Source organism: Trachinotus anak, unplaced genomic scaffold, assembly GCF_046630095.1.
Source record: "Trachinotus anak isolate AG129_WGS33_773 ecotype Australia unplaced genomic scaffold, CSIRO_AGI_Tana_v1 ptg000011l, whole genome shotgun sequence".
Lineage (NCBI taxonomy): Eukaryota > Metazoa > Chordata > Actinopteri > Carangiformes > Carangidae > Trachinotus > Trachinotus anak.
The window spans coordinates 23,305,261-23,332,870 of NW_027273862.1; the positions used below are offsets into that span (position 1 = coordinate 23,305,261).

The 27,610-nt window shown below is 41.0% G+C and overlaps 4 protein-coding genes across 6 annotated transcripts; 3 read left to right on the forward strand and 1 right to left on the reverse strand.

Moving 5' to 3' along the window:
- Positions 1 to 204: 204 nt before the first annotated feature.
- On the forward strand, positions 205 to 4,814 carry dtwd1 (DTW domain containing 1). 2 transcript variants are annotated; one of them, XM_071489103.1, is made up of 5 exons: positions 205 to 487; positions 2,254 to 2,541; positions 2,731 to 2,868; positions 3,938 to 4,223; positions 4,371 to 4,814. In XM_071489103.1, the coding sequence occupies exons 1-5, from the start codon at positions 452 to 454 to the stop codon at positions 4,598 to 4,600; spliced, it is 978 nt and encodes a 325-aa protein (XP_071345204.1). In that variant the 5' UTR covers positions 205 to 451; the 3' UTR covers positions 4,601 to 4,814. The 2 variants fall into 2 exon arrangements, with proteins under 2 accessions (XP_071345204.1, XP_071345205.1); XM_071489104.1 differs by having other exon boundaries at positions 206 to 487; positions 2,226 to 2,541.
- A 2-nt stretch (positions 4,815 to 4,816) lies between these two features.
- Positions 4,817 to 17,951, reverse strand: LOC139627909 (NAD(P) transhydrogenase, mitochondrial-like). 2 transcript variants are annotated; one of them, XM_071489097.1, is made up of 22 exons: positions 17,818 to 17,951; positions 16,969 to 17,123; positions 15,963 to 16,192; positions 15,662 to 15,861; positions 15,480 to 15,567; positions 15,232 to 15,320; positions 14,932 to 15,119; positions 14,359 to 14,492; positions 14,067 to 14,258; positions 13,384 to 13,534; positions 12,515 to 12,676; positions 12,309 to 12,419; positions 12,070 to 12,215; positions 11,307 to 11,502; positions 10,365 to 10,598; positions 9,635 to 9,795; positions 9,219 to 9,398; positions 8,981 to 9,140; positions 6,686 to 6,767; positions 5,775 to 5,893; positions 5,285 to 5,400; positions 4,817 to 5,196 (listed from the first exon to the last, which is right to left on the reverse strand). In XM_071489097.1, exons 2-22 carry the CDS (start codon positions 17,096 to 17,098, stop codon positions 5,050 to 5,052), a joined length of 3,216 nt encoding a protein of 1,071 aa, XP_071345198.1. In that variant the 5' UTR covers positions 17,099 to 17,123; positions 17,818 to 17,951; the 3' UTR covers positions 4,817 to 5,049. The 2 variants fall into 2 exon arrangements, with proteins under 2 accessions (XP_071345198.1, XP_071345199.1); XM_071489098.1 differs by lacking the exon at positions 17,818 to 17,951 and adding an exon at positions 17,243 to 17,279.
- Positions 17,952 to 18,332: 381 nt separating this feature from the next.
- Positions 18,333 to 24,184, forward strand: afg2b (AFG2 AAA ATPase homolog B). The gene is made up of 11 exons (XM_071489785.1): positions 18,333 to 18,475; positions 19,575 to 20,193; positions 20,286 to 20,471; positions 21,277 to 21,561; positions 21,637 to 21,822; positions 22,448 to 22,606; positions 22,794 to 23,003; positions 23,107 to 23,334; positions 23,441 to 23,575; positions 23,739 to 23,864; positions 23,969 to 24,184. The coding sequence occupies exons 2-11, from the start codon at positions 19,600 to 19,602 to the stop codon at positions 24,101 to 24,103; spliced, it is 2,244 nt and encodes a 747-aa protein (XP_071345886.1). The 5' UTR covers positions 18,333 to 18,475; positions 19,575 to 19,599; the 3' UTR covers positions 24,104 to 24,184.
- A 222-nt stretch (positions 24,185 to 24,406) lies between these two features.
- cunh15orf48 (chromosome unknown C15orf48 homolog) lies at positions 24,407 to 25,851 on the forward strand. The gene is made up of 5 exons (XM_071489112.1): positions 24,407 to 24,509; positions 24,615 to 24,670; positions 24,792 to 24,880; positions 25,027 to 25,087; positions 25,366 to 25,851. Exons 2-5 carry the CDS (start codon positions 24,632 to 24,634, stop codon positions 25,432 to 25,434), a joined length of 258 nt encoding a protein of 85 aa, XP_071345213.1. The 5' UTR covers positions 24,407 to 24,509; positions 24,615 to 24,631; the 3' UTR covers positions 25,435 to 25,851.
- Positions 25,852 to 27,610: the final 1,759 nt, after the last annotated feature.

The following is a 27,610-nucleotide window of genomic DNA, read 5'->3' on the forward strand; positions in this document are numbered from 1 at the left end:
TCCAGTTTAAACAAAAGTAAATAAATAAAGCTTTTTTTCAAACTCCTCTCTGTATAACACAGTACAAGTCAAATGCACCAAAAACTGCATCCTCATAATAAAATGACAATTGATCCTGTTTATTACGTTAAACTAAACTTTAATCAAGACACCTATCTATTTAGGTCCTCTGCCTTTTTCCCGGCGTTTACCTTTCCCTCAATCGAAACACTATTTCCGGCGTAGAAGAAGACGCTCACGCAGTCGAAAGCATGGCTGTATTATGACTGAACGTCGTTTCACTAAATGCCGATAGTCTGTTTATATCGGGACCATCCAGTAGAAGACGTTGCTTGCAACATAGCTGAGCAACACAAACGTCTGTTTTCCTTTGGTCTGTGTTATAATCTAATTTAAGCTAATTGATTTTTGTCTGCTAATGCGTAGCCAAAGTGACGGATGTTGAGCAAGCATGCTAACAGAAGCTAGCGTCACTAGCATGAATCAGGTAATGTTGACTGTGTTGCAACGCTGACTACACTGACAGTTAAGTATGTAGTCCCACTGAGTTTAAGAGAAGAGAGAGAGAGAAACAGAAGAATACGATGTTAACTGAATATTATGCTCTCGATCTCCCAAATGTTTACCAATGAATTGTATGCAGACGCATGTGTTTAGCTCATTTTGCGTTCATCTCTGTCATATTAGTTGATGCTTGCCAGAGGTGGATGGGAGTATTCAGGTCGTTTTCTCAAATAAAAGCAGCGACACCACGCTGTAGAAATTACAAGGTAATCCTGCGTTCAGGATTTTACTGTAGTCATCAGGAAAATCTACCCAAACACAGAAAAATCTGAGTGTTATGCTATCATCCACTCAGTTGCCAGTTTATTAGCAACACCAAGCTTAAACTATTTCAGTCTAATATAAAAGTCCTGCAATAAATCCTCCCTTCATGAACATTATAATGTTCATTTTTCATGTTGAGAGAGGTGATGATTCAACTGCATTATTACTTAACGATGCTGAAGTTACATTGCATACAAAGAGGTGTTTCTGTTACTTAGCCTCACCTAGGATGTATTATTAGAACATACATGACCTTCTCTCGTTGATATAAATGCGGTGGACAAAATCATCTGTCTATTTAACACAATACAAATTGACAGCAGCACAAACTGCAGCCTCCAACACGACCATAAAGTTGAGCTGACAGCTCTCAGTAAATGTTTCAGCACCAACAATATAATTAGCAGCATTTTACTGGTGTGAAACTGTTACATAGGACTAAAATGGATTATTTTCATCATTCAATTATAATATTGTGATTATTTTCTTGATTAATGTTTGGTATGTAATGCTGTAATAACTATCCAGAACCCAAACAGACACTTTTTATAAGTATATAATAGTCAAAACCTCAAAATGATCTAATGTATCCAATTAACTGAACTATATCTTGTTTAATGCAACAGTGCAACAAGTCTCTACCATTGGAAAGGTACTCCCTGTTTTCTCAGCATCTTTCTGTCAAATTGATCCATAGTGACAACATTAAGTATGAGGATATTTTGACTCGTTGACTTTGCTCATAATGTAAGATGCTTTCATATTTAAACAAGGAATGGGTGATGTGGTGTACGAAAATATTAATTATTGTGGATACAAGCAGAAAGACCATTAGTGATCATTTCACTCTAACACATAAATATGGTCAGAAAATTGTTTCATTTTGATCATGATAGTATAAAACCAGCCAAGCAATGTGACTGCAAGAACGGCCCAAAAAAAAAACTAATAAAAGTGAAGATCAGCTAGAGTGAAGAAGGAAAAGGACAAGGGAAATACCAAGAAAAAATATTATAAACACTGATCAGAACAACCATAATTTAAAAATCTGTGTGTAAAAGATTCAATGTGGTATTTTACTTATTATGCTTAGTGACTATGTGCCCCTATAACCAGGAAAAGAGCATGAAAGCTACATCGTATTATTTCAATACTTAAAAATCCTAGACTTTATTTACCCAATCTGACCACAGTATTAATATTATATTAATATACCTAATATCTCCCAGTTCAATCCATCTGTCTGAAAAAGACTCCTCTATGACTTTTTAGTATCAACACTTAGCTTGTTTAATGGCCTTTCCACATTATTGTGCCATTTATTTTTAAATTTGTGTAAATGTTGGATTATCTGTCTGCTAATATTTGCATCATTTGTTTTGTCATTTCTCGTTCAGCTTTGAATGTTGAGTCCACATATTTCAGCACTGGTCTTCCAGCATTTTAAGAGCAAGCATGAGCAGCCTGGATCAAGACCAGTGTCTCCATCCTGGTTGCCGTGACAAAACAACAGTCTCAAGTGATTCATCAGACACTCGGGAGCTCGCCAAGCAGCCTCTCCAAGGTCTAAAATTGGCATCACATGCAGTGCTGGAGAAAGCGCAGCAGAGAGGCAGGTTGAAGTGCTCTAAATGTGGAGGATCAAGGATGTTTTTCTGCTACACATGCTGCTCATTAGTGGGTGTCGGCCTGCAAGAAATCCCCTTAATCAAGGTCAGTAAGAGGTTAGACTCACTTGATTGTTCTTTTAAGAGAGGCCTTAAGCTATGGAGTTGCTGTAATAGTAGTAGTCTATTGTGGTGGAAGATGTTAAGTCATGTCTTTTATGTGAGGTCTATGGAAATTTTGCACACGGTGTGGTTGAAATGTAACTGTCGTCTACATATTTAATGTTGTGCTCAGCTTCCCGTGAAGATAGACATCATCAAGCATCCAAATGAGACAGATGGCAAGAGTACTGCAATCCATGCCAAGATCCTCGCGCCCAGTGATGTCACCATATACACCTACCCCTGCATACCTGAGTTTGAAAAGGGCAAGGTAAGTTGTTGTTCATCACGGAAAAAGTTTATTTAACTATTATATGTTAAAGTCTCATTGTGAAGCTCTACTCTTCGTGGCTGCAAATAATGATGCCATCGATTACCCATCATTTTCCAGATTTATTGAACAATTATTGGGTCTATAGAATAAAAAAAGACAAGAAATAGTGAATGCTGCCAGTTACATTTTTCTAAAGCCCAAGGTAATGTATGTCTGCTCAACAGTCCAAAACCCAAAGATACTCAATTTACTATCACATAATATGAAGAAAATCAGCAACATTTCTTATCTGAAAAATAAAGGTTTAATTGGTTATCGAAATAGCTGCCAAATAGTTTCTTTTTATCAATTAATCAAGCAAACAACTGTGTTAACCAGTTGTTAATTGTCTTCATATTTCTGCTGCTTATTTTTCTTCTTTTACCTATTAGGAAAGCCCCATTGTCACTGCATTGTTATGCTTTTTTCATTTATATTTTATTTTTATGGTTAGATGCTTTTATAGTGTTATTCAATAAACAACTCACATTGATCCTGAGGTAAATGCCTCTGTATTATGTACACCTGTATTTGTAGTAGTATACAATCTACAAACTGATCCATTGATCCATACTGTATACAACTTCATAATGGAAGTGACAATAAAAATGTGTATGATTTAGAGGATGTATTCAGTTTCTGTATTTTCATATTTCAGACTTGACAAGATTAAATTTCACAGAACTAGTTATTAGGCCTAATCTAATACAGAATTACAGTGGCTTTAGTGCAAAGGCCATGTAGTGCTTATTGTCTTTGACAGTTTCAAACTTTTTTTTTTTCTTCTTGCCTCATCTATTTGTCTATTTGAATCTATTTGACTCAGCTGAATAATCTTGTTTTTAGTTTTTCTTTCTTTTGTGCCTGTCAAACTGTATTACTCTTTCAGCGCTTTCTAAACTTAACCATGTATAAATCACCAACTGCAGAAACACTTTATCTCAGAAACACACATATTTGTACTGTAGTCTTGGTTTGTATGATTGTGTTCTGCTCTGAATCTGTGTTGCGTCTTTGCTCTCCCCAGGTGGTATTGGTGTTCCCTGGTCCAGGGGCTGTCTCAGTTCAAGACATGATGCAGTATTTGCTTGACAGGTCTGACAGCAGGTCACATGACTCTGATGAACCCTGCATAAAGAGGCTGAAAAGTGAGGAAGTTCAAGGTGCCACACACACTGCCAAGAACCTGGAGTCAGGGACCACAGATGAAGCAAAGGGCTCGGAGTCAAGGGTGTTTCCCCTACAGAGCGTGGTCTTCATTGACAGCACATGGAACCAGACCAACAAGATCAGCACAGATGAGAGACTGCAAGGTAATCATGAAAGATTGCATTTGTGCAGAGTCTTGAGTGCTGGTGCTTATTAGAGACAAATTTACTTTACTACACCCACAATGCTGTTCAACATGATCTCACTCAGTGTCCTCTTGTGCTTTCTGACTGACATGTGTTCTCCTCCAGATTTACTCCAGGTAGAGCTGAAGATGAGGAAAACATGTTTCTGGCGCCATCAGAAGGGAAAACCTGACACCTACCTAGCTACTATTGAGGCCATTTACTATTTCCTCAAGGACTTCCATGAGCATTACCTCTCTCAGGAGTATAATGGAGAATATGATAACCTTCTCTTCTTCTACTCCTACCTGCACTCAGTTGTCAACAAAGCCAAGATTGCTGCTGGAAAATGCTGAAGAATGCTGTGAGAAAAAAACTCCGATCATCTACAAGAGACTATAATAAAGCAAGCTCTAGTATGTCTGGCTGAATGATATCTTATTTTTTAAGGGATACTGTGACATCTATTTGTATAAGAATGTGCACTAAAATATTTGTTTACAATTACTAAACATGAATGAGGTGTGTTTGATAAATGAGTAATACAAGGAATAAAACTCTGAAATCAAAGATTGACTGATATTTTGAAATATTTTTATTTACAAATCAGTACACAGTCATGTTTAAGTTATTATGTCCCTTATTTTCAAAAAAAAAAAAAAAAAAAATCATCATATGAATCTCAGGCACATTTGTAATAGAATCACATCTGTTGCAGACCCAATAAATATATATCCTGAAATATAGTATCTGTCATCCTGCCTGAGACTTGAGAACAGCCGTACACGATAGTGATGAATGTTAACTAGTAGAAGGTCTCTCTGATCTTGGCTTGCAGGCTGTCACAGGTCTTCTTGGCATCTCCCAGCAACATTGATGTGTTGGGCTTGTAGAAAATAGGGTTATCTACTGCAGCGTAGCCCACGCCCAAGGTACGTTTCATCACTATCACCTGGAGAAAGCACAAAGGTAAAATTGCAATGATGTTGTTGGTGCATCAATACAGTTCAAAAGGTAATTAAAAAGAAAGGTAGACCAACCTGTTTGGACTTCCACACTTCCAGGACAGGCATGCCAGCAATTATAGAGTTGGGATCTTCTTGTGCTGCAGAATTTACCGTGTCGTTGGCTCCAATGACCATTGTCAAGTCAGTTTCTGTGGGCCATAGACATTTGGAGATTGAAACACCAGACAGATGAGCATGCAAACTGCTCACCAAATGTTCTGCAATTGTTCTCACTAATGTTATTGGGTTCCCCAGCACCACACTTATCTCCCTCTGTCATAAACAGAACCATATGTCTCAGACTGCATGCCTGGTTGCTAAGAAAACAAGACTGTTGCCCTGATAACATGACATGTCAAAATATTAAGCCACAACACAAGGCTGCTACAAGTGTAGATGAAAAGGGAGGGGTGGGGTGCGATTATTTACACTTAATTGATCTAGTAAAATTATCTGACACCTTCCTGCCAAAGCTGATCACCACATAGCAGTAAATGTTCAGACAGCACTCTCCAGAGTTTACCTGGGAAGTCGTCATTGATCTCATCCATCTCAAGGACCACATCATAGGGAACACCAGCCTCAGCCAAGAGGACGTTCAGCTGGCCAGGCATACGACCGGCAACTGGGTGGATACCGAACCTGTTGGAAATATTGCTGCTCATACAACGCACTACTCCTTAATGATGCTCTGCTCATATGGTGCCGCATGTAAAAAAAAAAAATGCACTCATCTCATATGACACAAGAAAAAAAAAAAAAGCAGTGGAGTGTGCAGATCTTTTACTTGCTGCATGTCATCCTCTCTCTCTAACCCCAAACTTGCCTCTCACTCTCTCACTATAATAAAAGCAAAAAAAATTCTGCATTTAAAATCTTACTTGAGTGAAACTACTTAAGCAAAATGTGATGTAAAATAACTCATTATGCAGCAGAATGATATCAGTGTTATTTTATATTTATTACTAATTAATTCACATGTATGTAGCATTTTCATGTGGCATTATATACTGTTGAGTAGTCTGATCTATAACAATGCATCACATTTTTAAAAATGATCATGTAAATCTAAATCAGAGAAGTTGTAACTATAGTTGTTATGTAATTGGTGGAATAAAACATTTTATAAATATAATGGCACAGAAGTATAAAGTAGCATTATTATGATGACTGACAATTAAATATTTGATATTGCACTTTAATACAGCACTTAAAAAGGTACTTTTGTGTCATTATAGTTACTTTAAAAAAGTACCCCATTTTACTAACAGGAGAAAATGCAAATATTACCCACATATGAGCTGTTAGTTGCTTTTTGATTAGAAATATTACATTTAAAAAAACCTCCTGTGGACTCTGAGTTTAACCCCAACTGAGGACAGAGAAGCTGCAGTAATCCTGTTTATAATGAAGAGCTGGAGTGCTGACTCTCACCTGACAGTCTTTCCCTGTTCCCTCAGCATCTTCACCATGTCTGCAATTGGGTACTGGGCTTTGGCTGCACACAGACCCCAACCTAAACACAAAAATACACAAAGAACAAACATACAATAGTCTAACAAATTGCATTCTTAATCTTGGGCTATAATCTGCTTTATTTTATAAGTATCCAGAGATCCTGTAATCACTCCTTGGTTGTTTGAGACTATTATCCAATTTTCAAGCGCTTCATATTCTGGATTTGTGTTCTTGTTTATTGCCCTATTTGAATAAATAAGCATTTGATACAGTTATTGTTCTTAACCAAATAAAATCTCAACAATTCAGCAGGGGTTCAACAACAATAAAGCCAGTTATTCTTCTACCCTCTATTCTTTCTTTTGTCCTCTTCCCCCAGTCATCATCCACCACAAGTCTCCTCGCTGTATTAAATCACAGCATTTCATTGGTCTCAGAAACATTTTTCTAAGGAAAACTTGTGCATGTGTGGTGTACATGTGGGTCCCCTGCGTGCAAAGAACTCCTTTCCCTATGTCTGCATAACCCCTATTTAACCCTGGCGGTCAGGTACCTCGTAGAGTTCAGCATTAACCCTAATCAAGTTTTTTGAGGCCAGTTGCCCATAACCCATATCTTCTAATTCCCCAGACAACTGGAGCCTTCTGTTTCCTCACTGCCGTGCTTTGTTGTTGAATGTGCATGGAGAAGTCCTGAGTCTGGACGCAATAGCTCTTACGAATTTTCACTGTTTCTCTAATCAAACCAGCATGTTAGACCACACAGCTGTCCTTGTGTTGGTTTGGAGCCATTGGAAAACAACAGCAATCCAAGTATCCAAGTTAGTCAGAGTGGTTCCTCTTGCTCTGGCGACTCAACAGCACTCAGTTGTCAGGACTGGTTTCTCTGGATTTTTCTCTGTAATAAATCAGGATGTGCTCGTCATCTCGCACTCAAAAATCTAAACTCTTTGCTAACAAACATGTAATGACACACTCACTTTATACTGTACACTTCATGTGTCACAGGACACCAGCTGGCTGTGGGATCATTTGTGGGCAAACTGCTCCCTCTTGTGATCACCGTGCTTCAGTATTCTGACTTTAAATCAATTACCACCGAATCAATCGGTCCGAGATCGTGACTGTTTTTTGCAATAGCGTCCAGCTCCTCCAGAGCTGCTGCACAAACATATTTGATCCACATTTGAGCAGAGCAGTCAGGCTGAGCTGTTTTGTCAGGGTAAATTAATCAGATGAGAGAGAGAGAGAGAGTGTTGATGTTATTGATTCAGTCTGAAAAGCTGCAGCTGGAGTGCAGAGGAGTAGCCAAACTGTCCAGCACACCTGTCTCTTCCATTTTCAGGAGCGTCTCCACTTTCTGCCTGGGAAGAAGCTTTTACCAATGTGTACAGTATGTATGCCAGATTGAAATTACCACCAAAAGGTAGTAAAGATTACTCTTTGGAAGGGTAACATTGGTTCGGTTTTAAAGTCAATTTAAAGGCTATTCTCAAACTGCTACTGTGCAGTTTTTTTTGACCGTGTTGATTAAGCTCTCTGATGGACTGGTTCCACACACAGTGACAGCGTTTAAATGTCTACAGAGTTTGCTAACTGGCTTTAGCTGAAATTTTAAAGGGGATCTCTGCTGATTTTACACATCAAAGTCTGTTTACAGGCCGTGATAATTGCCTCAAGCGACGTCACTTGAGTCAGCATTGCTTGGGGTAAAGACAACAAGTTTGAAAATGAAAAAAAAAAAAAAAATCTGTTGTCGTGGAGTTAGAAAATGTGAGATTATTAGACCTCTACAGCCCTGCTCTTCATCCCTACTTGCCAGAGACTGAATCATATCAAATTGCATCATGGGTAAAGTAGGTGCCAGGTGTTGATAAGTAAGAAGAAAGCAGGGAATAAAAGCAATGCTATCCGTAGTTCTCCTTTGTCAATTTTGATCCTTTCCACACCTAAAACTCATAACATTCCTATGTTGTGAAAGGCTTTGAACCAAAGACAAAAATATATATTGAAATTAAACCTCTAACTTGATTCCATAAATCAAATAATAAAAATGCTTTCAGCATAACGCAGCTATAAAGAATGTATTAATTATTTTGGCAGATAAAATAAGCTGTGGTTAAATTTTTATTTATTTATTTATTTATTTTTTGACCAATGCTCGACAGAAGAGCTACTATGTTATGTCAGCCACAAATTTGAAATTGAAATTCCTTATTAACATGGAGTGGACTTCCTAACACTGTTCACAAATGTCTTGTGTTACATGTACCTGGTGTGATGATGATGCTGTTGGCTTCTTTGATTATATCAATGGTCTGGTCCACGTTGACCTCAGTGTGAGTGCCAACAATCTCCATGGGCTTACCACCTGCTGTGGAGGTGGTGCCATACCCACCCAGGATCACATTGGGCAAAGAGCGGTTCATAGCCTTGGAAGAGAAGAGGAGGTCAACTCAGGTGTGCAGTGTACAATTCACATGTGGCTGGATGCGCGTTTGTCTACTCACCACACACATGATGTAGGAGAGGATGGCACCGGAGGAGCCAATCAGAGCTCCCACAATCGTCATGAGATTGTTGTCAAGTAAGAAACCTTCAGCACAGAGCGCCCATCCAGAGTAGCTATTCAACACGGTAATGACCACGGGCATGTCAGCACCCCCGATGGCTGCTGTCAGGGTTACACCCTACAGGCAGGTTGGGGAAGTTGTGCAGAGGTAAAACAAGGGGTTAGCAAAAAATCACTTGAGCTGCTTGAGCTAATGAAAACCAACTTGAGTCCAAAATGAGATGCAACAGAGTTAAAAAGTGTGTACCATCTCCTATAATGCAGTTTTTAAAGTGTTTTATCAGAGGAGTTGCACATCTTCAGTGTTTTCCAGTTATTTTTACTTCACCTGTTCTCAGCTTAGTGAAAACTCACCATAACAGTGGAAAGCCCAGACACCCCCAGTAGACACCCCATGCCAGTACCATAGCTGGAGCTGAGCATAAAAGGCACCATGCCTCCCATTGACGCTGCCATCAGGCTGGCATTCAACATATGTCGTCCCGGCAGCAGCAGTGGGGCAGAGTTCAGGATGCCTACAGTCAAAAACAGTTTCAATAGTTTCAGAGATATAACTGCCACTCTTTTGTAAAGCTAAAGGGAAATAATGTGACAAGATAAAACATGCAAGCACACTTTTCTCTTAGGCAGTGTCAAGGGTCTTTGAACCCCCAGACTTCTCTGTGGAGGCCTCTAATCAGCTGTCTGAGAGTCTGTCCCATCCATAAATCACACAGCAGCCCTCCACCAACCACAGCCATGCAGCCACTGCCCTGCCCTACCCATAACAGATTACCAGAAAGCTTTCCATGTGTTCCTCTTGATCATTTGCATTGCAATGTAAATCTGTGACTGCTGAGACATGCACACAAGCCCCAAGTCTGTGCCTGGATTTACTGGAGGATCTCTGGCTTTAACTAGATGAAAGAGACAATCAGTGCCAGAGGATGTAAAGCTCAGTGTGTTTATATAGATATTAGTGTGTTAAATGAGGAGCAATGATCAGACTTGAAAAGGACATAGTCTACTGACATGCACAATATCTATATATACACGTACATATATGCACTATGGATGCTACAAATATATAAATAAAATCCATTACCTTGAAGCTTGCCATAGGCCACCAGAGATCCACTGAAGGTGACACCTCCAATATAGGTGCCCAGGTACGCCACCGTCTTGACAACACCGGCAGCTGGGTGAGCTTCCAGGTGGGGGTACTCAATCATGAACTCAGCAACGCAGGTGAGAACAGCTGCCAACCCCACAAGGCTGTGGAAGGCCGCCACAAGCTGGGGTAAGTCTGAGATTTCAATGCGCTTGGCAATGGTCAGACCTGCAGTCAAGACATGAAGATCAGCCCAAAACAGGAAAAAGAAAAGTCCAATATCAGAGGATCTGTGAGTTACTAAGTTTGGCTAAGTCAAAGAACACACATTAAACTTCTCATGCACACTGTCCTAATTTAAATGCAAAAAAAAAACAAAAAAAAAAAACATTTGAAGTAAAAAATAAAGTTAAAAAAAAGAGGCAAATGTTTAAAAGGCAGACACCTGTTTTCAGTTACAGGGCCTGATCTTCAAAGTCAATCTGATGAGTCCTAAGTTAAGTGTTTAAGTGTGTTCTCTTGAAAACATAGGGGCATTAATTTAACACTGAGTAAATCCTCATGTTCTGCTGCTTTTGTGTGTTTGTGTGTGTTGATTAAAACATCATTTATCATCCTGCTTTCTTAAATTACTATTAACATGTACAACATTCAGGCATGATGACAAAATCCACCCATCTCTGTATTTGGACAGGATCTTTGATGTTCTGTTATGAATTAGCAAAAAACACTCTTTCAAGACCAGAGGAGTCACATGCAAAGCTAATAACATGTAACTTATCCATGATGGTCTTGCAATGGAAACTAAATTAGGTAGAGCTTAGGAATCAGCAGCAGAGTAAGAATCCAGAGACCCGTCTATCAACAGTTTGGAAAGAGCAGAACACATCGTGTGTATCTCAATTCTAAATCCGCTATAAGCAGTGAGCTACGTACCCAGGGTTCCTCCAGTGGCCATGGCCAGAGACATTTGAGACAGCAGCTCTGGTGAGGGTTTGAGGGCACCAAGGGTAGCTGCGATGCCCCCTGCCACTCCCATCATGCCCAGGGCGTTCCCCAAGCGACTGGTGCGCTGGGCAGAGAGGCCTGCCAGTGCCCCAACACAACACATGCCTGAGCCCAAGTACATCATCTGAGGAAGAAAACACAAGTCAGACTTATCTGTGTAGTGCTTGAGTTACAGTTACAGGCAGGTCACTCAATAAGATGAGCAAGAAATAAAGAAATTATTAATTTTTTTCAAATTAAAAAGAATGAGTGAGAACTTATTTGAGCTTAAATTATTACTTGATTAATCAATCAAGTTAAATAAATTGTTGAAGAAATATTGCTCAGGTGTCAATTGAATATCTTTGGGTTTGGACTATTGGTTACACAAAAGTTAATATCAGCTTGGGTGTTTTTTATTATATATTATATATAATGGCATTTGCCAGCCTAATACTCATCAATATAATCACATGTTCTATGTGTAAAATTAGCACTTGCAGGATTGTCTTGCAGCAGTTGCAACATATGACAAAACTCAAACACAAAATAACAAAATATTCACTATGAACCCAACCACAGTCATCTAGAGCACCAAACCTCTGACAAATTAATTTCACTGGCAAGCTACTTAATACTGATTAACTCAAATTAAATATATTTTTAACTGGGAACAAATGTGAGTGGAATGACAAGATGTGTATTCTGTCACCTGCTCGATGCTGTATCCAGCTGCCACTGAAGCTCCATACCCCCCAACAAACGCAGCCCCGGGCAGCATGTACAGGTAGTTGTACTCGGGAGGGTCAGTGGGACGCTTGAACATGTCCAACATCCTCTGGGTGATCAGAAAACCACCTGCACACACACAGAGAAAAAGAGCCTGCTCTATTTTTTTATAATTAGGAAGACAAGGAATCTTGCTCTTGTTTTTGCATCGAATAAACAGACCGGCAATGTTGATGGAGGACACAAAGGCAGCAGCCAGAGCGAGACTCTCAGGCAAGGTGGAGGGTGTGAGACCTCCACCCATCAGCACCAGACCTCCTACTGCTGTCAGACCTGACAGAGAGAATGGGCAGAAGGTCAAAAAAAGATTAAAGATTACATAAGGTCATAAAATTTTTTTTAAAAAACACCTTATACTGACTCCTGACCTGAGATGGCATTGGTGACAGACATGAGGGGTGAGTGTAGAGCGGGGGTCACGCCCCACACAGTGTGGTATCCCACAATCCCAGCCAAGCCGAAGGTCGTGACCATCTGAGTGAACGCGTTGTTGGGGGAAATGATGCCCAGGAGGAGACAGGTGGACAGACCTGCAGAGACACGGAGCAGCGTTGTTCGTGCTGTTGTAGTTGTGTTTGGATGCCTGTGTACAGTTCTTTCCATCTTACTGTAGTAGGAAAAATGTGCAGTTGTTTTCCAGTCATTTGCCATTAAAGCAATGGAATAACTGAATAGGAAAACCACACACATCTATAGTTTCATAACAGGTTATGCAAGTGCGACGATTTGTAATTTCTCTGAAATGTCAAAGCACTGAAAAAATATGTTTCCCACTGTGCTTAATTAAATGGAGTGTCCACACTCAAAAGTCCCATTGAGATCTAGTGATCTCAGTTGATTTAGTTTCCAAATAAGGTATTGTTTGGAAACAGATCTGCAACAAACAAATTTTTTTTATTATTATTCAATCTCACTATGATTTCTATCATAAAATATTTGAAAATAATGAAAAATTTGCCCAAGGTGACATTTTCAGGCCCGAGGGGCCGTCTTCCAATCCTTTTCTTGTCCAACCTACAGGCCAAAGCCAAACATACCTCGTTTACCATAACGTATGACAAGGAAAAGTGGCAAATATTTACATTTAAGAAACTTAAATCATCAAAATGTTTTGGCCTTTGTGCTTCAAAAAGGAGTTGATAATTAATCAATTATCAAAACAGTTGCTGTTTAATTTCTCTTTGTCAACTCAACTTATTGTTCACATTTCCTAATGGATGTGTGTATTCGTGTCAACCTGTGGTGTAGATTCCAGCAGAGGTCATGGTGCGGTTGAAGGGAGAAACCGCCGCTGCTTTCTCTGCCTCCAACTCTATGACTGTTTTCTGTTTCACTGGGGCTGGGGGGGCTGTTTTAGGGAGAGGGGCTGGGAACATGTTCTTGCCGTCCTGGATACAGCAGAAAACACACAAGAGGACCAGTGTGAGAGCACTGAGGATGTCCACAGAGTTTTGCGTGAGAAACACACATCAAAACTTTGGAATCCTGCGTTGTGGGAGATCTCGCCTGGATCTGTGGGAGCACTCAAAATGCAAACCCATGGACTGCATAGGAGATTAGACTGAACAAACAGCAATCACGAACCAGTTACCAGTGGTTTTGAAAGATAAATTCTCTTTTAAGGGGTCTGAATAATGCTTAGTTTAACAAGGGGTAAACTGATATGTCCTGTTGAGGTTGCATGTTTTCTCTGCCATAAACAATGTGTCAAAGCTAAAATTCCTGGAAAAGTATATTTTGAAACGTTCATAACATTCTTGCTGGGATCCAGCATGAGCTATTCCCAGCTGGGATCAGGTTTTTAGTACTCATTTGGCGTAGTATCCCAGCATGACAGGATCTGATAGCTCACGCTGAGAGTGAGGGATGCCAGCGGAGATGGAGGCTGCCAGCAGAGAGTTACGACAAATAAAAACTCACCTTCATAACAAGAGTCCCACGGATGACATGGTCAATTGTTCCATAGTCAAATTCTTCTGTGGGCTCATAGTGGAAATATTCTTTGTCTGGGCTAATGGCCTTCAGCAGCTTCAGCACGTTATTTGAATACAGAGTGCTGGCTTGAGTGGCCATGCGGCTGGGCAGGTCTGTGTAGCCGATGTGTGTCACTCCCTAGTCATTAAAAGAAAATTATACCATTAGTTAATTTTACACATATGTGAACAAAACATGAAGGGCGGGATTTCTTTTGTTTCCTAAGCAGAAAGCTCACCTTGTGAACATGCAGCTCACCAGGCCTGGTGGTCTCGATGTTGCCCCCTGCCTCTGAAGCCAGGTCAACCACCACGGAGCCATCCTTCATTGACTCCACAAACTCCTTCTTGATCAGAATGGGAGCCCGCTTCCCTGCATGAGAACAGAAAACAGAGGCACAGGTGAGATGGATCAAATGTTCATAATATCATGCAAATCTGAGAAACAGTCAGGGAGCAATGGGTCCACATTAAAGCTGCATTAATGGATTTTTGGCCACAGAGAGGAAGAAAAACATCTGGACAAGTATCAAAACAAGCTAATCGGGTTGTTATGGCTAACATGTTGGCAAGTCATTTCCTACTTACACAATCAATCAACAACATGAGCATTTACTTTAAATCTTGCATCTGGCCACTTGACACCGCAGGTATCTTACAGGTCGTTTATCCAAAACAGTGTCTGAGTATCAACTATAAAGTACATCTCCAGGCCGCTGTAATAATCATTAGGTTCAATATTACAATTATAATGCAGCTTTAAACAGCAAAAGATAAAAGACAAAAAAGGAGAAGGTACCGGCGCGACAGACCTGGAATCAGGGCAGTGCTGATGACAATATCGACCTCTTTACACTGCTTGGCGAAAAGGGCCATCTCGGCCTCAATGAACTCTTTAGACATCTCTTTGGCGTAACCTCCGACTCCCTCGCCAGACTCTTTGATGTCTACTTCTAAAGGCTCTGCCCCAAATGACTTGAACTGCTCCAGGGCCGCTGGCCTGACAGGCAAGAAACAGTCGGTATATTGTCAAAAATCATCACAACCATCATCACTCAGTCCTGCAGTCTGAGACATAATGTCTTTTTTTTTTTTTTTTAACCCTCTCACACCTGGTGTCAAATCCTCTGACTATGGCTCCCATTGACTTGGCTGCACCTGCTGCTGCTAAACCAGCCACTCCACCTCCAATAACCAGGACCTGTGTACAGCAGAAACATCCATATATTTTACTGTACAGGCAGCGGCCTGGCACAGTCCACTGTCAAATATTTAATTTAAGGTACACTGAGAAGAAAAAGCAAAGATTGTGGGAAGACGAAATCACTCATATTGACTTGTGCCATATGTAGACATTTACCTTAGCCGGGGGGACTTTTCCTGCAGCTGTAATCTGACCGGTAAAGAACCTTCCAAAGTGGTTAGCAGCAAGAACCACAGCTTTGTATCTACAAAATAAACAATCATGTCGAGTTACACAGTAACTCGACATTGCTGAACAGCTCCAATCATAAATCCATGTAAATGTCTATTTATCTTTACCCAGCGATGTTAGCCATGGAGCTGAGTGCATCGTAGCCCTGTGCGATGGTGACTCTGGGCACCTGGTCCATGGCCAGCACAGTGCTCTGTCTCTCTGACAGCTTCTTCATCAGCTCCGGGTTCTGTGCCGGATAAATGAAGCTCACCAGGGTGGTCTTAGGCTTCAGGAGGTCTGCCTCGCTCAAGCTGGGGGCTCGGACCTGAAGCAGAAAAAAAAAAAAGGAATATCTAAATAAACTATATACAGAATATATACACAGGATTGTCTTACTGGCAGACCAAGAAGCAGATGTGCACGAACCTTAAGAACCAAGTCTGAGCCGAGGGCTCCCTTGACGTCAGTGATGGTGGCTCCAGCATCTATGTACTGTTGGTCAGAGAACTTGGATTCCTCGCCAGCTCCGCTCTCCACCTGCACCTTGAATCCCTGTTTGACCAACGCCTGCACCCCCACAGGCGACAACGCCACGCGACGCTCATTCTGTACGGTCTCCTTAGGGACGCCCACCACCACGTCCTTGTAGAGCACACCTGAGCACACACAAACCAGATGATAGTTGAATCTGCAATAAAGCCATGACGTGCATTCACAGGTCTTTGTTGAAAGACAAAAACATTTTCAGATGAATATTAGAACCTGAGTGATTTTTGTGTCTTTGTCGTTTGGAGCAGCAACACAAGAGAGCATGCGTGTACAGCTGAGATTGTGTGGCTGCAAACAGTGTCAGGTTACACATTTCTCTCCATACACGGCATGGTGACCTCGCCGCCATGGAGACATTATTAGCAGGTGATTGGCTCTAAGCCAGCATACACAGAGCGGCCTACAGTCCCAGACAGACACCACTTGAAATCCAAACTTAAAAAGCACTCAGGAACTCAGAAAAAGTTCACAAACACACAATGGCAAGTGCCACACAAACAGCTCTGACTCCATAAACAACTGTCTGTGGTGAGAATCTGCCGGACTGCAGCTGAAGTTTTACATGTCACCTTTAACTGACCTTAAATGTGTTCTCAAATGTTAGCAGCGCCTACAGCTCAGTGAGCAAAGACACTGCCCGGTCCACACTAGAGTTTTTGGGAGCATGTTTAGCAACTTGCTGCAAACAGCCCATGATCTACTGATTTTTCCACTCTCCTCGTCACAGGGAGCGTGTCCTTGAGTGAACGGTTACACTCTCATTCCTCGACTCAAGACACAGAGGAAGTCCAAACCAAAGAAAGAACACAGACCCTGCCTGTCCTCTGAGGAAAATAATGCAAGGTTAAGCAGAGAGATTTTAACGGAGCTGTACACTTCCTACCTCTGGAGGCCTTTTGATCCCATAACACAGGGAAAGTCCTGAATTGCCTCCTCCCAGGTATCTTCTGACGGACGCCTTGCTGGAGAAAAATGACAGAAGAGCTGGAGACGCAGCGCAGGAGCGTCGACATGGCCACTGAGCGACTCCTTCTGGCTCTTGAATATGAACACAAACAAGCAGAGGTAGCTGATAAGTTAACACCGCTCCTGCATCTGCTGTCAAATAACAAAGATCATTATAATCTCCCCCCGGGTAGGTCCTGAGCCCAACACACCCAGGCTTCAGGTGCTGCGAGGCCTACAGAGAGCAGAGTGACACTTTAGTACTACAGGACACGACATACACACTCACACAGGGACCAGGGTTGATTACAGAGTCCGGGCTTGTTCGCGAGAGCTGGAATTATGACGGCAGAGGGAAACTGTGCCAAGTCTGGCCTAGTTGTTGTGGGCAGGAGCAGAGAGATCAGGCAGAGACGTGGGTAAGTCAGATAAAACGTTGTGGGCCTAGAGGGGTCAGCTCAGGACTCAAGACACAGGCACAAACTTTTCTATACGAGCAAACTGTAAAACAAATGTGGTACTTTCATTACTTACTAATACTTTCATTATGAAAAATCAAATAAAAGTGGAAATGTAGTACTCTGCTTGGTGTTTTGATTTCTGAGCCAGACCAGTTTCTGATCATGTAATTGCCATTTTTGAATGAATGGATGGAAACAAATTCATTCACTCACTGAATCACACAATCAGTCAATCCGTGTCCTTCATCCTCCACCCTACCCCCTGTTTTTCTAATTCATTCATAAATTGAAAGACTGGTTGATTGCAGTATTACTCTCAGACTTGCCTTTCGGATTCCCAGAAAGAGCAGGACACTGGTTCAACTTTCCCTCAGCAGCAGGGGGAGACGTCCTACCTAAGATCCCCGGGTCTGCTTGTCAGGACGGACTGACGACCTTCCGCTGTTCCGGCTCTATTTATGTATAAATAACCATGTGACGTCACTCATAGTTTCACGTTTACAAATGCACCCACTAATGTGTAAATATCTCCTTTATCATTTTATGCGAAATTAAAATGCGTGTTTGCAGTGTAAGTTCTGCATATTTGCAATTTTTTTTTTTTTAATATATATTTTTGGATATGACTTTATACAATGGGGTAAAAAATGTTTGTGGATTGTGAGATATTTGTGCATCATTTATATGTGTGGATTGTTTACAAACAATGGAGCCCAATAAAAAGTTCAATATACATATAATAGTTAAATATCAGTGTCCGCAGATCTACTTTTTTCTACGCTCCAGTCCGGGAGGTGGCGGTGATGCGCCTGCAGACGGTTTGTAAACCACCAATTAAACTAGTAGAAGAAGAAAAACAATGTTTTGCTCGACCATATGTTGTAAAGCCACATGGGTTTGTAAACATTAGCCGCTCTTTTGCTGTCAGCACCGCTGCCATTCATGACATTTCAGCCACCGGTCACTAGTATCACCTTTTACCTGGTGAGTAACTGTGATGTTTATTTATTAAAGACTTCACCGCTGCAAAGAAGGAAGTCGTAGCTAATAGCTAGTAGCATGTAGCCGAGCTGACTCTGCAGCTGAAGTAATGGCACTATATCTTCATTCCTGTCTGTGTTTATTTATTTATTTATTTGCACTGTTAAGCCTAACACTACACTGTTAATAAATCCATCTATCGAGCAGTGAATACACTGATTTTGTTTTCATTTATAAGCCGAGAAAATCTGAAGCTGAAAGTGTTGATGCTTCACACATTATCATTTATCTCTGTCTGCCATTTGAAATACATATTTAAAATAATGAATTATGAATATTTTCAGTGATTTGTAAACATAGTGAGATTTTTAATTTAATGGTGCCAGTATAATCTTTCTTGTGCAACTTTATATTCTGTTACCCTGTTGACTAAAGGAGAAATCAGACTTACAGCTGAGATTTGGATTGTTGCTCATTTCTTGTTCTTTAGGCTCTGTCCTTCAGCACATTCAATTTACTAAAATACATTAAAGTGCCATCTTGAATAGGTGAGATATAGCTTTTTTTAACATGTAGTGACGAAGTGGGGTTTTAGTTTTTTTTCCCCCTTTTTTTGAGCCTCATCATTATCTTCTTCACTTGCATGGTCGCCTCTTTACACCTCACACTTACAGTCAACTCCACCTCGAGATAAATTTGCAACTCTCAATCAATTCTTTTCTGCGTGAGCTAATGCTGAAACAGCAAAGAGCTGCCCAAGAAGCTTTTAGTAGCCAAGTGTCCAATTACTTTAGGCAGGCAGATGTAAACCCTCTTAAATTAAATCTGAGACTTGGCACTTTAATGTAGTCTCCATTATTTTATTTTAAATGCAATGTGCTGAAACACAGAGTCTGAAAAACAGAAAATGTGTAACTCTCCAAATGTGTGTGCACTCTATATATACAAGTTTGTGCTGTCAGAAAGGACACCATACATGTGCAGTTAGGACAGTTTGAAAGATGCTAAACAAAGACAGACATGACCCCAAAGAAAGTTGGTATTAATTAATATATTAATATAAATTAACCAAAATGAACTTGTATTTGTATTTCACTGTCAGTGTGGTTGGTAGCTGCTCGTGGTCAATGACGTCTCTGAGGCTGCTGTCAGTGGATCCATCAGACCGGGGCTCTCAGAGATGCAGGCTGGGTCCAGGCTTGATGTCGGCGTTGGGTCTGAGTCTGGGCTCCCCCCTCCTGGTGTCGGTCCCCGGGGGAAGCTGTCTGTGCACAGCCTGGCCCCGGCCTGACCTGGCAGAGGGCTTTTTGCAGGTAGACCTGAAATGTTCCTCTCCCAGTCTGATCTCTCACCCTCCCACACACCTGCACCTGGACACCTGCCAGCTCACACCTATACCCTGCCCCAAACTGAAAGGTGTGAAGGTAACTGTGGTAGTCCAGAGCGTTGACTTTAAGAAACACACGCCTCCTCGCCTTGTTCATGAGCTTGTGAAAGACATGCTGAAAGGTGTACATGTCCACGAGAAGTACGTGATAAACCTGGAGGATTTTGATACAGAGGTTAGATATGTTGTTATTGAAAGCATCACTTCAGATTCTGCCAGCGCTGGATTTATCACCTCAAAAACTGGTGTGGAGATAGTCGGCATCCAGACAGTCCGGCATTACAGGAGTCAGCTGCAGGACCAGCCCACGGTGTCACTGGGGGGTCTGGAGGAGGTAAGCATGTATTCACTATAATGTCATTATTGGTTTTTATTGTGTTCCAACTATGAGACACCTACATTTGTTTTTTTTTTACTGTATTTTAGGTGAGTGCCTCCCTGAGAGAGATGCTACAGCTGCCTCTGCTCTATCCAGGCACCTTGAGCTCTCTGGGTGTGTCGTGTCCCAGAGGTGTGCTCCTGGTGGGGCCTCCAGGTGTGGGCAAGACCCTGCTGGTCCACAGAGTGGTTGGGGAGGTCGGAGCCAACCTGGTGGTGGTCAGAGGACCAGAGGTAAAAAAAAAAAAAAAAAAAAAAACAGAATCACAATCAGTTTTATTGCAAAGTATATTTCCACATACAAGGAATTTGTGCTGGTGTTTGGTGCAAAACAGAAATATTAATAAACTTAGAGTAAAATTAAAAAGTTAAAAATTTAAATTAAATTAAAATTAAATATTTACAACAAAGATGTGGGATATTTACAATAATAATAAAGATGTGGGGAATGCAGTGAAAAAAATATAGAAAATGTAAATACTAATACTGTATTACTAATACCATCCTTTTATATACTCTGTGTTACAGTACAGTATGTATTAGTATTAGTCTGCAGATTCAGTTTCTATTGTGATGATGAAGTAAATTGTCAATTTATTTGAGAAGATGAAGTAACTTGATTTTTTTTTTTACTGTAAATCCAATATTGACATAAAGCCTTCCCTTTTTTGCTAACATCTTTATATGTACAGTAGTTGACAAATAATGTTGTTTCATATTACCCAATTCCTAATTGAGAGACAGGAGATCACTACAGTATCGTATCCAAGCAGAAGTACTGTTATATAACTATACATGCTTTAACACCTGTCATCCCTGTCCCATAACAATTTTGTGCCCACCAGAAATACATTTTTAATTATTCTAAAATAAATAAATAAATAATGTTGTTCCGATTACAATTCTCAAACCAAAAGGGAAATGACATGACAAAATATGGTGATGACATTTTGTGTAATAAATTTAGAGTGATTAAAATAAGTTTTGTGAGTAATTACAGTTTATTATTATTGATAGTAATTGTTAATGATTATTTCAGGTGGTGGGATCACGGCCGGGTGAGAGTGAGGAGAAGTTGCGGGCTGTGTTTGAGCGGGCTCGATCTTTAGCTGAAGAGGGTCCCTGTGTGCTGTTCTTAGATGAGCTGGACACTCTATGTCCGAGGAGAACGGGCTCGTCGGCACCGGAGAACCGCCTGGTTGCTCAGCTTCTCACACTGATGGACGGGATGGATCGGTCTGATCGCTTCCTCATCGTCGGAGCCACCAACCGGCCGGACAGCTTAGACCCAGCACTGCGCAGGCCTGGAAGATTCGACAGAGAGGTACGAAGGGTGAAATGCATAAATCAGTACATAATGATGAATGTAAATCTCTAAATTTTTACATCTCACTCTTAGGTTATCATTGGAGCTCCCACCTTGCAGCAGAGAAAAGCCATCTTGTCTGTTCTGTGTGCAAGAATGCCTGTGTGTCCCAGTGTGGACATGGCAGAGCTTGCACAGAGAACTACAGGCTATGTAGGAGCAGATCTTAGTGCCCTGTGCAGGGAGGCTGCCATGCATGCTGTACGGGAAATCTCGAAGGTAAATACAGCAATCAAACAGCATATTGTATAGAATCAAAACACACAACACAATATTTTATGATTTAAAGTGAAACCTTTCATTTCCCTTCAGACCTACATGTAGTGCCCTCTGTGAGCATTTATCCAGATTGGATTGCATTCTGCTTTATGGATGTTTAACCCTAACCCTAACCCTAACCCATATGTGGGGAAAGTACAGCTGTACAACTGTTACTGAAAAGGAAAATCTCACATTAGTGTTTGGCTTTACAGCCACAGAAGAGTATAATGGTTCGTATCTAGCAACCCCACATTTGTATTCACATTATATTGTATGTATGGACACGTGTACCTGATAAACCTACACTGTGGATTCTAGCCTCTCAATGCATTTTGTCTGCCCGCATGTTAAAATATCCCCTTGCGATCATTAAATCTTGAATTGCTTAAGACATATTTTCTTTATTTATTTTAAATATATAAACTAACAATCCCCTGGAAAGCAGTGTTGATAACAAGGGGATTATCCTGATGGAATAAAGTAAATTGAACTGAAAATGAAGTGTAAAAACTCAGTCCCTCCAGAGTGTTGAAGACATTCGTGCGTGCTTTTTCTCGTGTGTCTTTGACGATGTTGTCTGCAGGGTTCAGGAGAGCAGGTGGTGCATATGAAACACTTCCAGGAGGCCCTGAAGGTGGTGCGTCCCTCATGCCTGCGGAGCAGCCTGGGCAGGACGGAGCTCTCTCCAGTGTCTTGGGAGCAGATCGGAGGCCTGGAAGAGATCAAACTCAAACTAAGACAGGTAAATCCGTGGCATATGTTGAATTATACAATATAACAAACAAAGAGTTGTCATTTGAATTTTTTTTACTGATAATGAGCTGTAAATGTTTAAATGTTTCCTGAAAATCAAAGACAAATGCCTGTCATTGGATTTAATTGATTTTAATTCCCCTCCATCTGTCCCACCTTGTGATTGAACATCAAAGAGCATTGAGTGGCCGATGAGATACCCCGAGGCGTTTGTTCGTCTGGGCCTTAGTCGGCCCCGTGGTGTGCTGCTCTACGGACCTCCAGGATGTGCAAAGACAACGCTTGTCAGGGCTGCAGCAAACTCCTCCCACTGTGCCTTCCTGTCTGTCAGTGGTGCTGACCTCTACTCTCCCTATGTCGGAGACTCAGAGAAGGCTTTGGCACAGGTACGTTCTTTTCACAGCCTGTAATAAGACCCGTGATTGGCTACTGTGTTTGTGTCCTGTCTGTTTCATCCATAAACATTCACACCTGTCTGTCTTCATGTAGCTGTTTCGACAAGCCCGGGCATGTACTCCCTGTATCCTGTTCCTTGATGAGATTGACTCTCTGATTGGCTCACGGTCAAACAGTCAGACACCCAATGGCGTACACACCCGCCTCCTGTCTGTGCTCCTGAATGAGATGGATGGGGTAGGCCTGAAGACGCTGGAGAGGAGAGGGGCAGAGAAGATCCTCCAGGCAGAGGGAGTGGAGGAGAATCCCACACAGGAACAGGTTAGATTTTATGCAGATGTGTTCAAGGGTCTCACTGCTTAAAACACAACATCTGATCAATGTGAAGCTGTTTGGTGAACATGTATTGATGTAAGCTCTCTGACAGTTGGACTACCAGGAAGTATGCAACAAAGACGTGATGGTTGTAGCTGCTACAAACAGACCTGACTGCTTAGACAGTGCCCTCCTCAGACCTGGCAGACTGGACCACATCATCTATGTCCCACCACCCGACCAGCAGGTAAATTATATCTCACATGTGGATAAAAATCTAAAATATTATTTCATAAAAGCAGCTGTCCAACATTTTTAGAGATAAATTAGGTCTTTTTTCTTTCAGTGTTTTTTTGAAGAGCTCAGAACAAGCTAGCTTAACTTGTATATGCATCATTTTGTGTGCCAAGGCTCGACTTGCTATCCTGGAGGTGTGTACAAAGTCGATGCCTGTTGATGCTGACGTGTGTCTTGAGGAGCTGGCAACAAAGACCGAGCTTTACTCTGGAGCTGATCTGGAGAACCTGTGTAAAGAGGTAATGTGAAGAACACCCGAAGGCCTTATTTTCTTACACCTGGCTATAAAAGTACAAAATGTAATGCAAACAGATAAAGTGGGAATGATATTTTTGTTTTCCAGGCTGCTCTATTGGCGCTCCAACAGGAGAACATGGAGGCTTCTGTCATCAAACACACTTACTTCCTCCAGTCCCTCAGAAAGATGAGCCCCTCTCTCACTGCCCAGCAGATCCACAAATATCAAACACTCAGATGACAACCCACATGTGCCCATGTCCTCTGCATTGATAAACTGTATTATAAAAGTTGGTTTGAAATAAAATGAGTAAATCTTGAATGTTGGTGTCCTGTGTTTTCTTTTGATGTTTCTTGCCTCTGACAAGCACTTAAAATGACCTTGAGGTCTCCATGTCAAACCATCCATCAACCACTGACTTTCAGTTTCTAAATGCAGCCACGAGAGGGCGCTGCACACTCGTATATTGATCAACAGTGATGAGAATCTGTTGTTGAAGTATTGGACTCCACTGTTGCATCTCAGTGCAGGAAGCTCTGTCTGTCTACGTGCCTTTCACCTCGTACTGCCCCCCCATCCTGCCTACATCAGCCCGGCTCACAGGATGCTGCACTAAGAGACGTCAAGGACTTCTTTGCTCGAACAGGTGAGACCTGCCAAACACAGCTGCCTCTGTGACTTGTTGATTTTATTTCATTGAATGGACTCTGAACCTCATTGTTAAGTGGAATTATAATCCATTTCTCTTTAGGCATTTGAGAAATAAAAATGACTGGATTTTTCCAAATGTTGAGAAAGAGGAAGGAGGTGAGCCGTCTATATTTTCACTATGTTAAATGATTTTGTATTCTGGATATTGGGTTTATAGCCCATGTAGGATCTTGTGTGCATTGCAATATTACGATGCACTTTCTAATTTGTGTTCCAGCTAATTCCTCTGATAGGCTTCATGGCTTTTGCTGCAACAGGAGCCACCTCTGCTGCGCTCTACTTTCTATTTACTAAACCTGATGTTATGTGAGTCTTATTGTACTTTTTTTTCTCATTTTGATTAAATTATATTCCATCGTATTTATTTTATAATAATAAGTGCTTTGATTGCACTTAACCTTTCTTTCTTCTTCTTATTTTCATACTTTGATCTGACTTCTGTCTGTTTTTAGTTTGAATAAGACCAAAAACCCAGAACCATGGGAAAGAGTGGACCCATCAAAACCCCAAAAGGTAATCTCTAATATTACATAACATTTTTTTAAAGTTTGGATGGTTGTTTATAAGCCGAATCTTCCAGGGTGCAGCTGCAATCTGCTGAGTCACTGAGGAAGAAATATTATCAAAATAGTACCAGCCTTCCATTGTGAGCCGAGTAATGATGTTTATTTTGTTACACATTTGGCTCTAACCACTGCAGCAACTCGTGTTACCTGTCTTTTTAAGGTTGGTGATACACTTACAAATAGGTCAGGTGTAGCCTAATTTTTAATTTTGGCATTTCACTGCAGCTCATCACCATCAATCAGCAGTGGAAACCAGTGGAGGAGCTGGAGCTGGTGAAGAGCCTCACCAAGTAAAAAAAGCAGGCATCTGCTAGAGAGAGCCACAGTCTGACCACCTGCCTGCACCCCATCAGTCTAACAGAATCCTTTCTGCACAAACTAGGAAACTTTGACACTCAGTGTGCGGAAATGCTTCTGCTCCACTGGTGGGGTTTCACCCTGCTAAACCCAACGACACCCGTCCACAACAGTGAAAAACTATGTAGCTGCAGATTCAAAGTGAAAATCGTCCTTTGTGTTTCTGTGATTACAACGAGAGAGCTGTATTATATTGAATAAACTGCCTGTTTAATGTGACAGGGCAGTTGGCAGGAACAGCAACCCGGATGCTCTTACAGTAGATGAAAATGTACGAAAGTGTCAACGTGAAGACACAAAATGTAAACTGAGTAAATAATGTGCTGTACAGTCTCAATAAATTATTATTGCGAACACAGCTGTCTTTTGTTCTTGAAGGTATAAACATTTATGGGGGAATATTCACATTCACGTCTTTAGACTGTTCTGTTCATTTCCCAATAACTATGGTGCCCAGCTTTTATAGGAAATCACTGAACCTTTTTTTTTATAGTGAAAATATCTGTGACACATTTTTTGAAGGAATAGTTAAACTTTTTTACTTTCACTTTCTTGCTGCTGGTCAGATGACTATCTGTACAGTAAATATGACTCTCCTGGCAGCAAATGTTTAGCATAGTACTTTAAACAGCACCTTTAAATAATACTAATTCACTTTTTTTTTTCGTTATCTTGTTTGTTTAATTCGCACAACAAACAAGGTGTATTGTCGGATTTATTAAGTAAATTACCCCCAATAAAACCACAAGTTAGTTTTCAAACTTTGTTTTTTGTAAGGATTAAATAAATGAGATATAATGTTGATTAGTGACACTACTACGTTTTCGTTTCATAACAGCGTTTTACAGTGAAAACGATCTGCGTCCACACCATCACACCTGAATGCGCATGATACATACGTGTGACCACTCGCGGCCACTGCGCATGTGCGAACAGGTGTAAGCAGGAAGCCGATTGTCTTCTCTCAGGTGTACTCAGTTATTTACCTGCAGAAAATACTACGAACGATGAAAGCAAAGGCAGTTGTAGCGTAAACACGCAGGGATGTAATAAACGCCCGCTTGCAGAGATAACAAGGTCATGCTTTCACTTGCTGGTATCTGAGGCTGATAAGACCCAATCAGGGGCCGACCCGGCGTGTTTACGTCATCGTAACGTCGCGGAAGAGAAACGTCGTCGTGTGGACGTAGCTTCAGCCAGCGCTCAGCTAAGCTAACTCTGCTAGCTTTAGCATCATAGCTTTTTATTTATTTATTTTTAGCTTCAAAGCTAGTTAGCAGGTTTATTGTAATTGTAAGCATTTATATGTGTAAATTTCTGAGCATCTGTTGATGGTATGGCATGATCAAAAGCTAAATGGACAAGGGCCTCGACTATCTATTATTTCATTACTGATTAATCTGTTGATCATTTTTTCACTCTATGAAATTCAGAAAATATGTTAAATTAAGGAGACAATTCTTAGATTGGAGAAGTTGACATCAAAGTTTATTTGACTATTACTGCTAGAAAAAATATTTAGATTAATCAATTATCAAAATAGTTGCAGATAAATTTTCTATTGATCAACTTACTGATTAATTGACTAATGGCTGAAGCGCTAAAACTGCCTCTAATGTTGATTGGTGTAATTAATTTGATGATTAAAAATTCAGAATAACTTTGTGCAGCAGAATTTACAGGAAGGAGTAAAACATAATAAAGCCTAAAATGAATTCAGTGAAGATTCTTAGTTATCTAGGTCATGATTACCCCCCCCCCCCCCCCCCATGTGTTTGTTTAGTGGTTGTTTGGTTTCACTGAAGTATTGGTCTGTGCGTTCCTTGTTGCACTGGTCTGCATACACTTGATTGCTCTCCTGGCTGCACTGTGTGTCTGACAGTTATCTCTCTTTTGCTGCCAGGTAAGTTCTCCTCCTCTCCTATAGTGCTGCTGACTCGTGACTGTAGGGTTTGGGTTTGGGCACTGTCCTGGGCAGATGTGATGTGGCAAATGGTCAGCCTTTCCATTCAAACATTTCATAATGAAAAAAGGATCCTAAAAGAATTATTTAAATTGTGATCCTCCATCAGTGTGAGATTATTCAAGAATGGACTTTGAAATTGCACCAAGT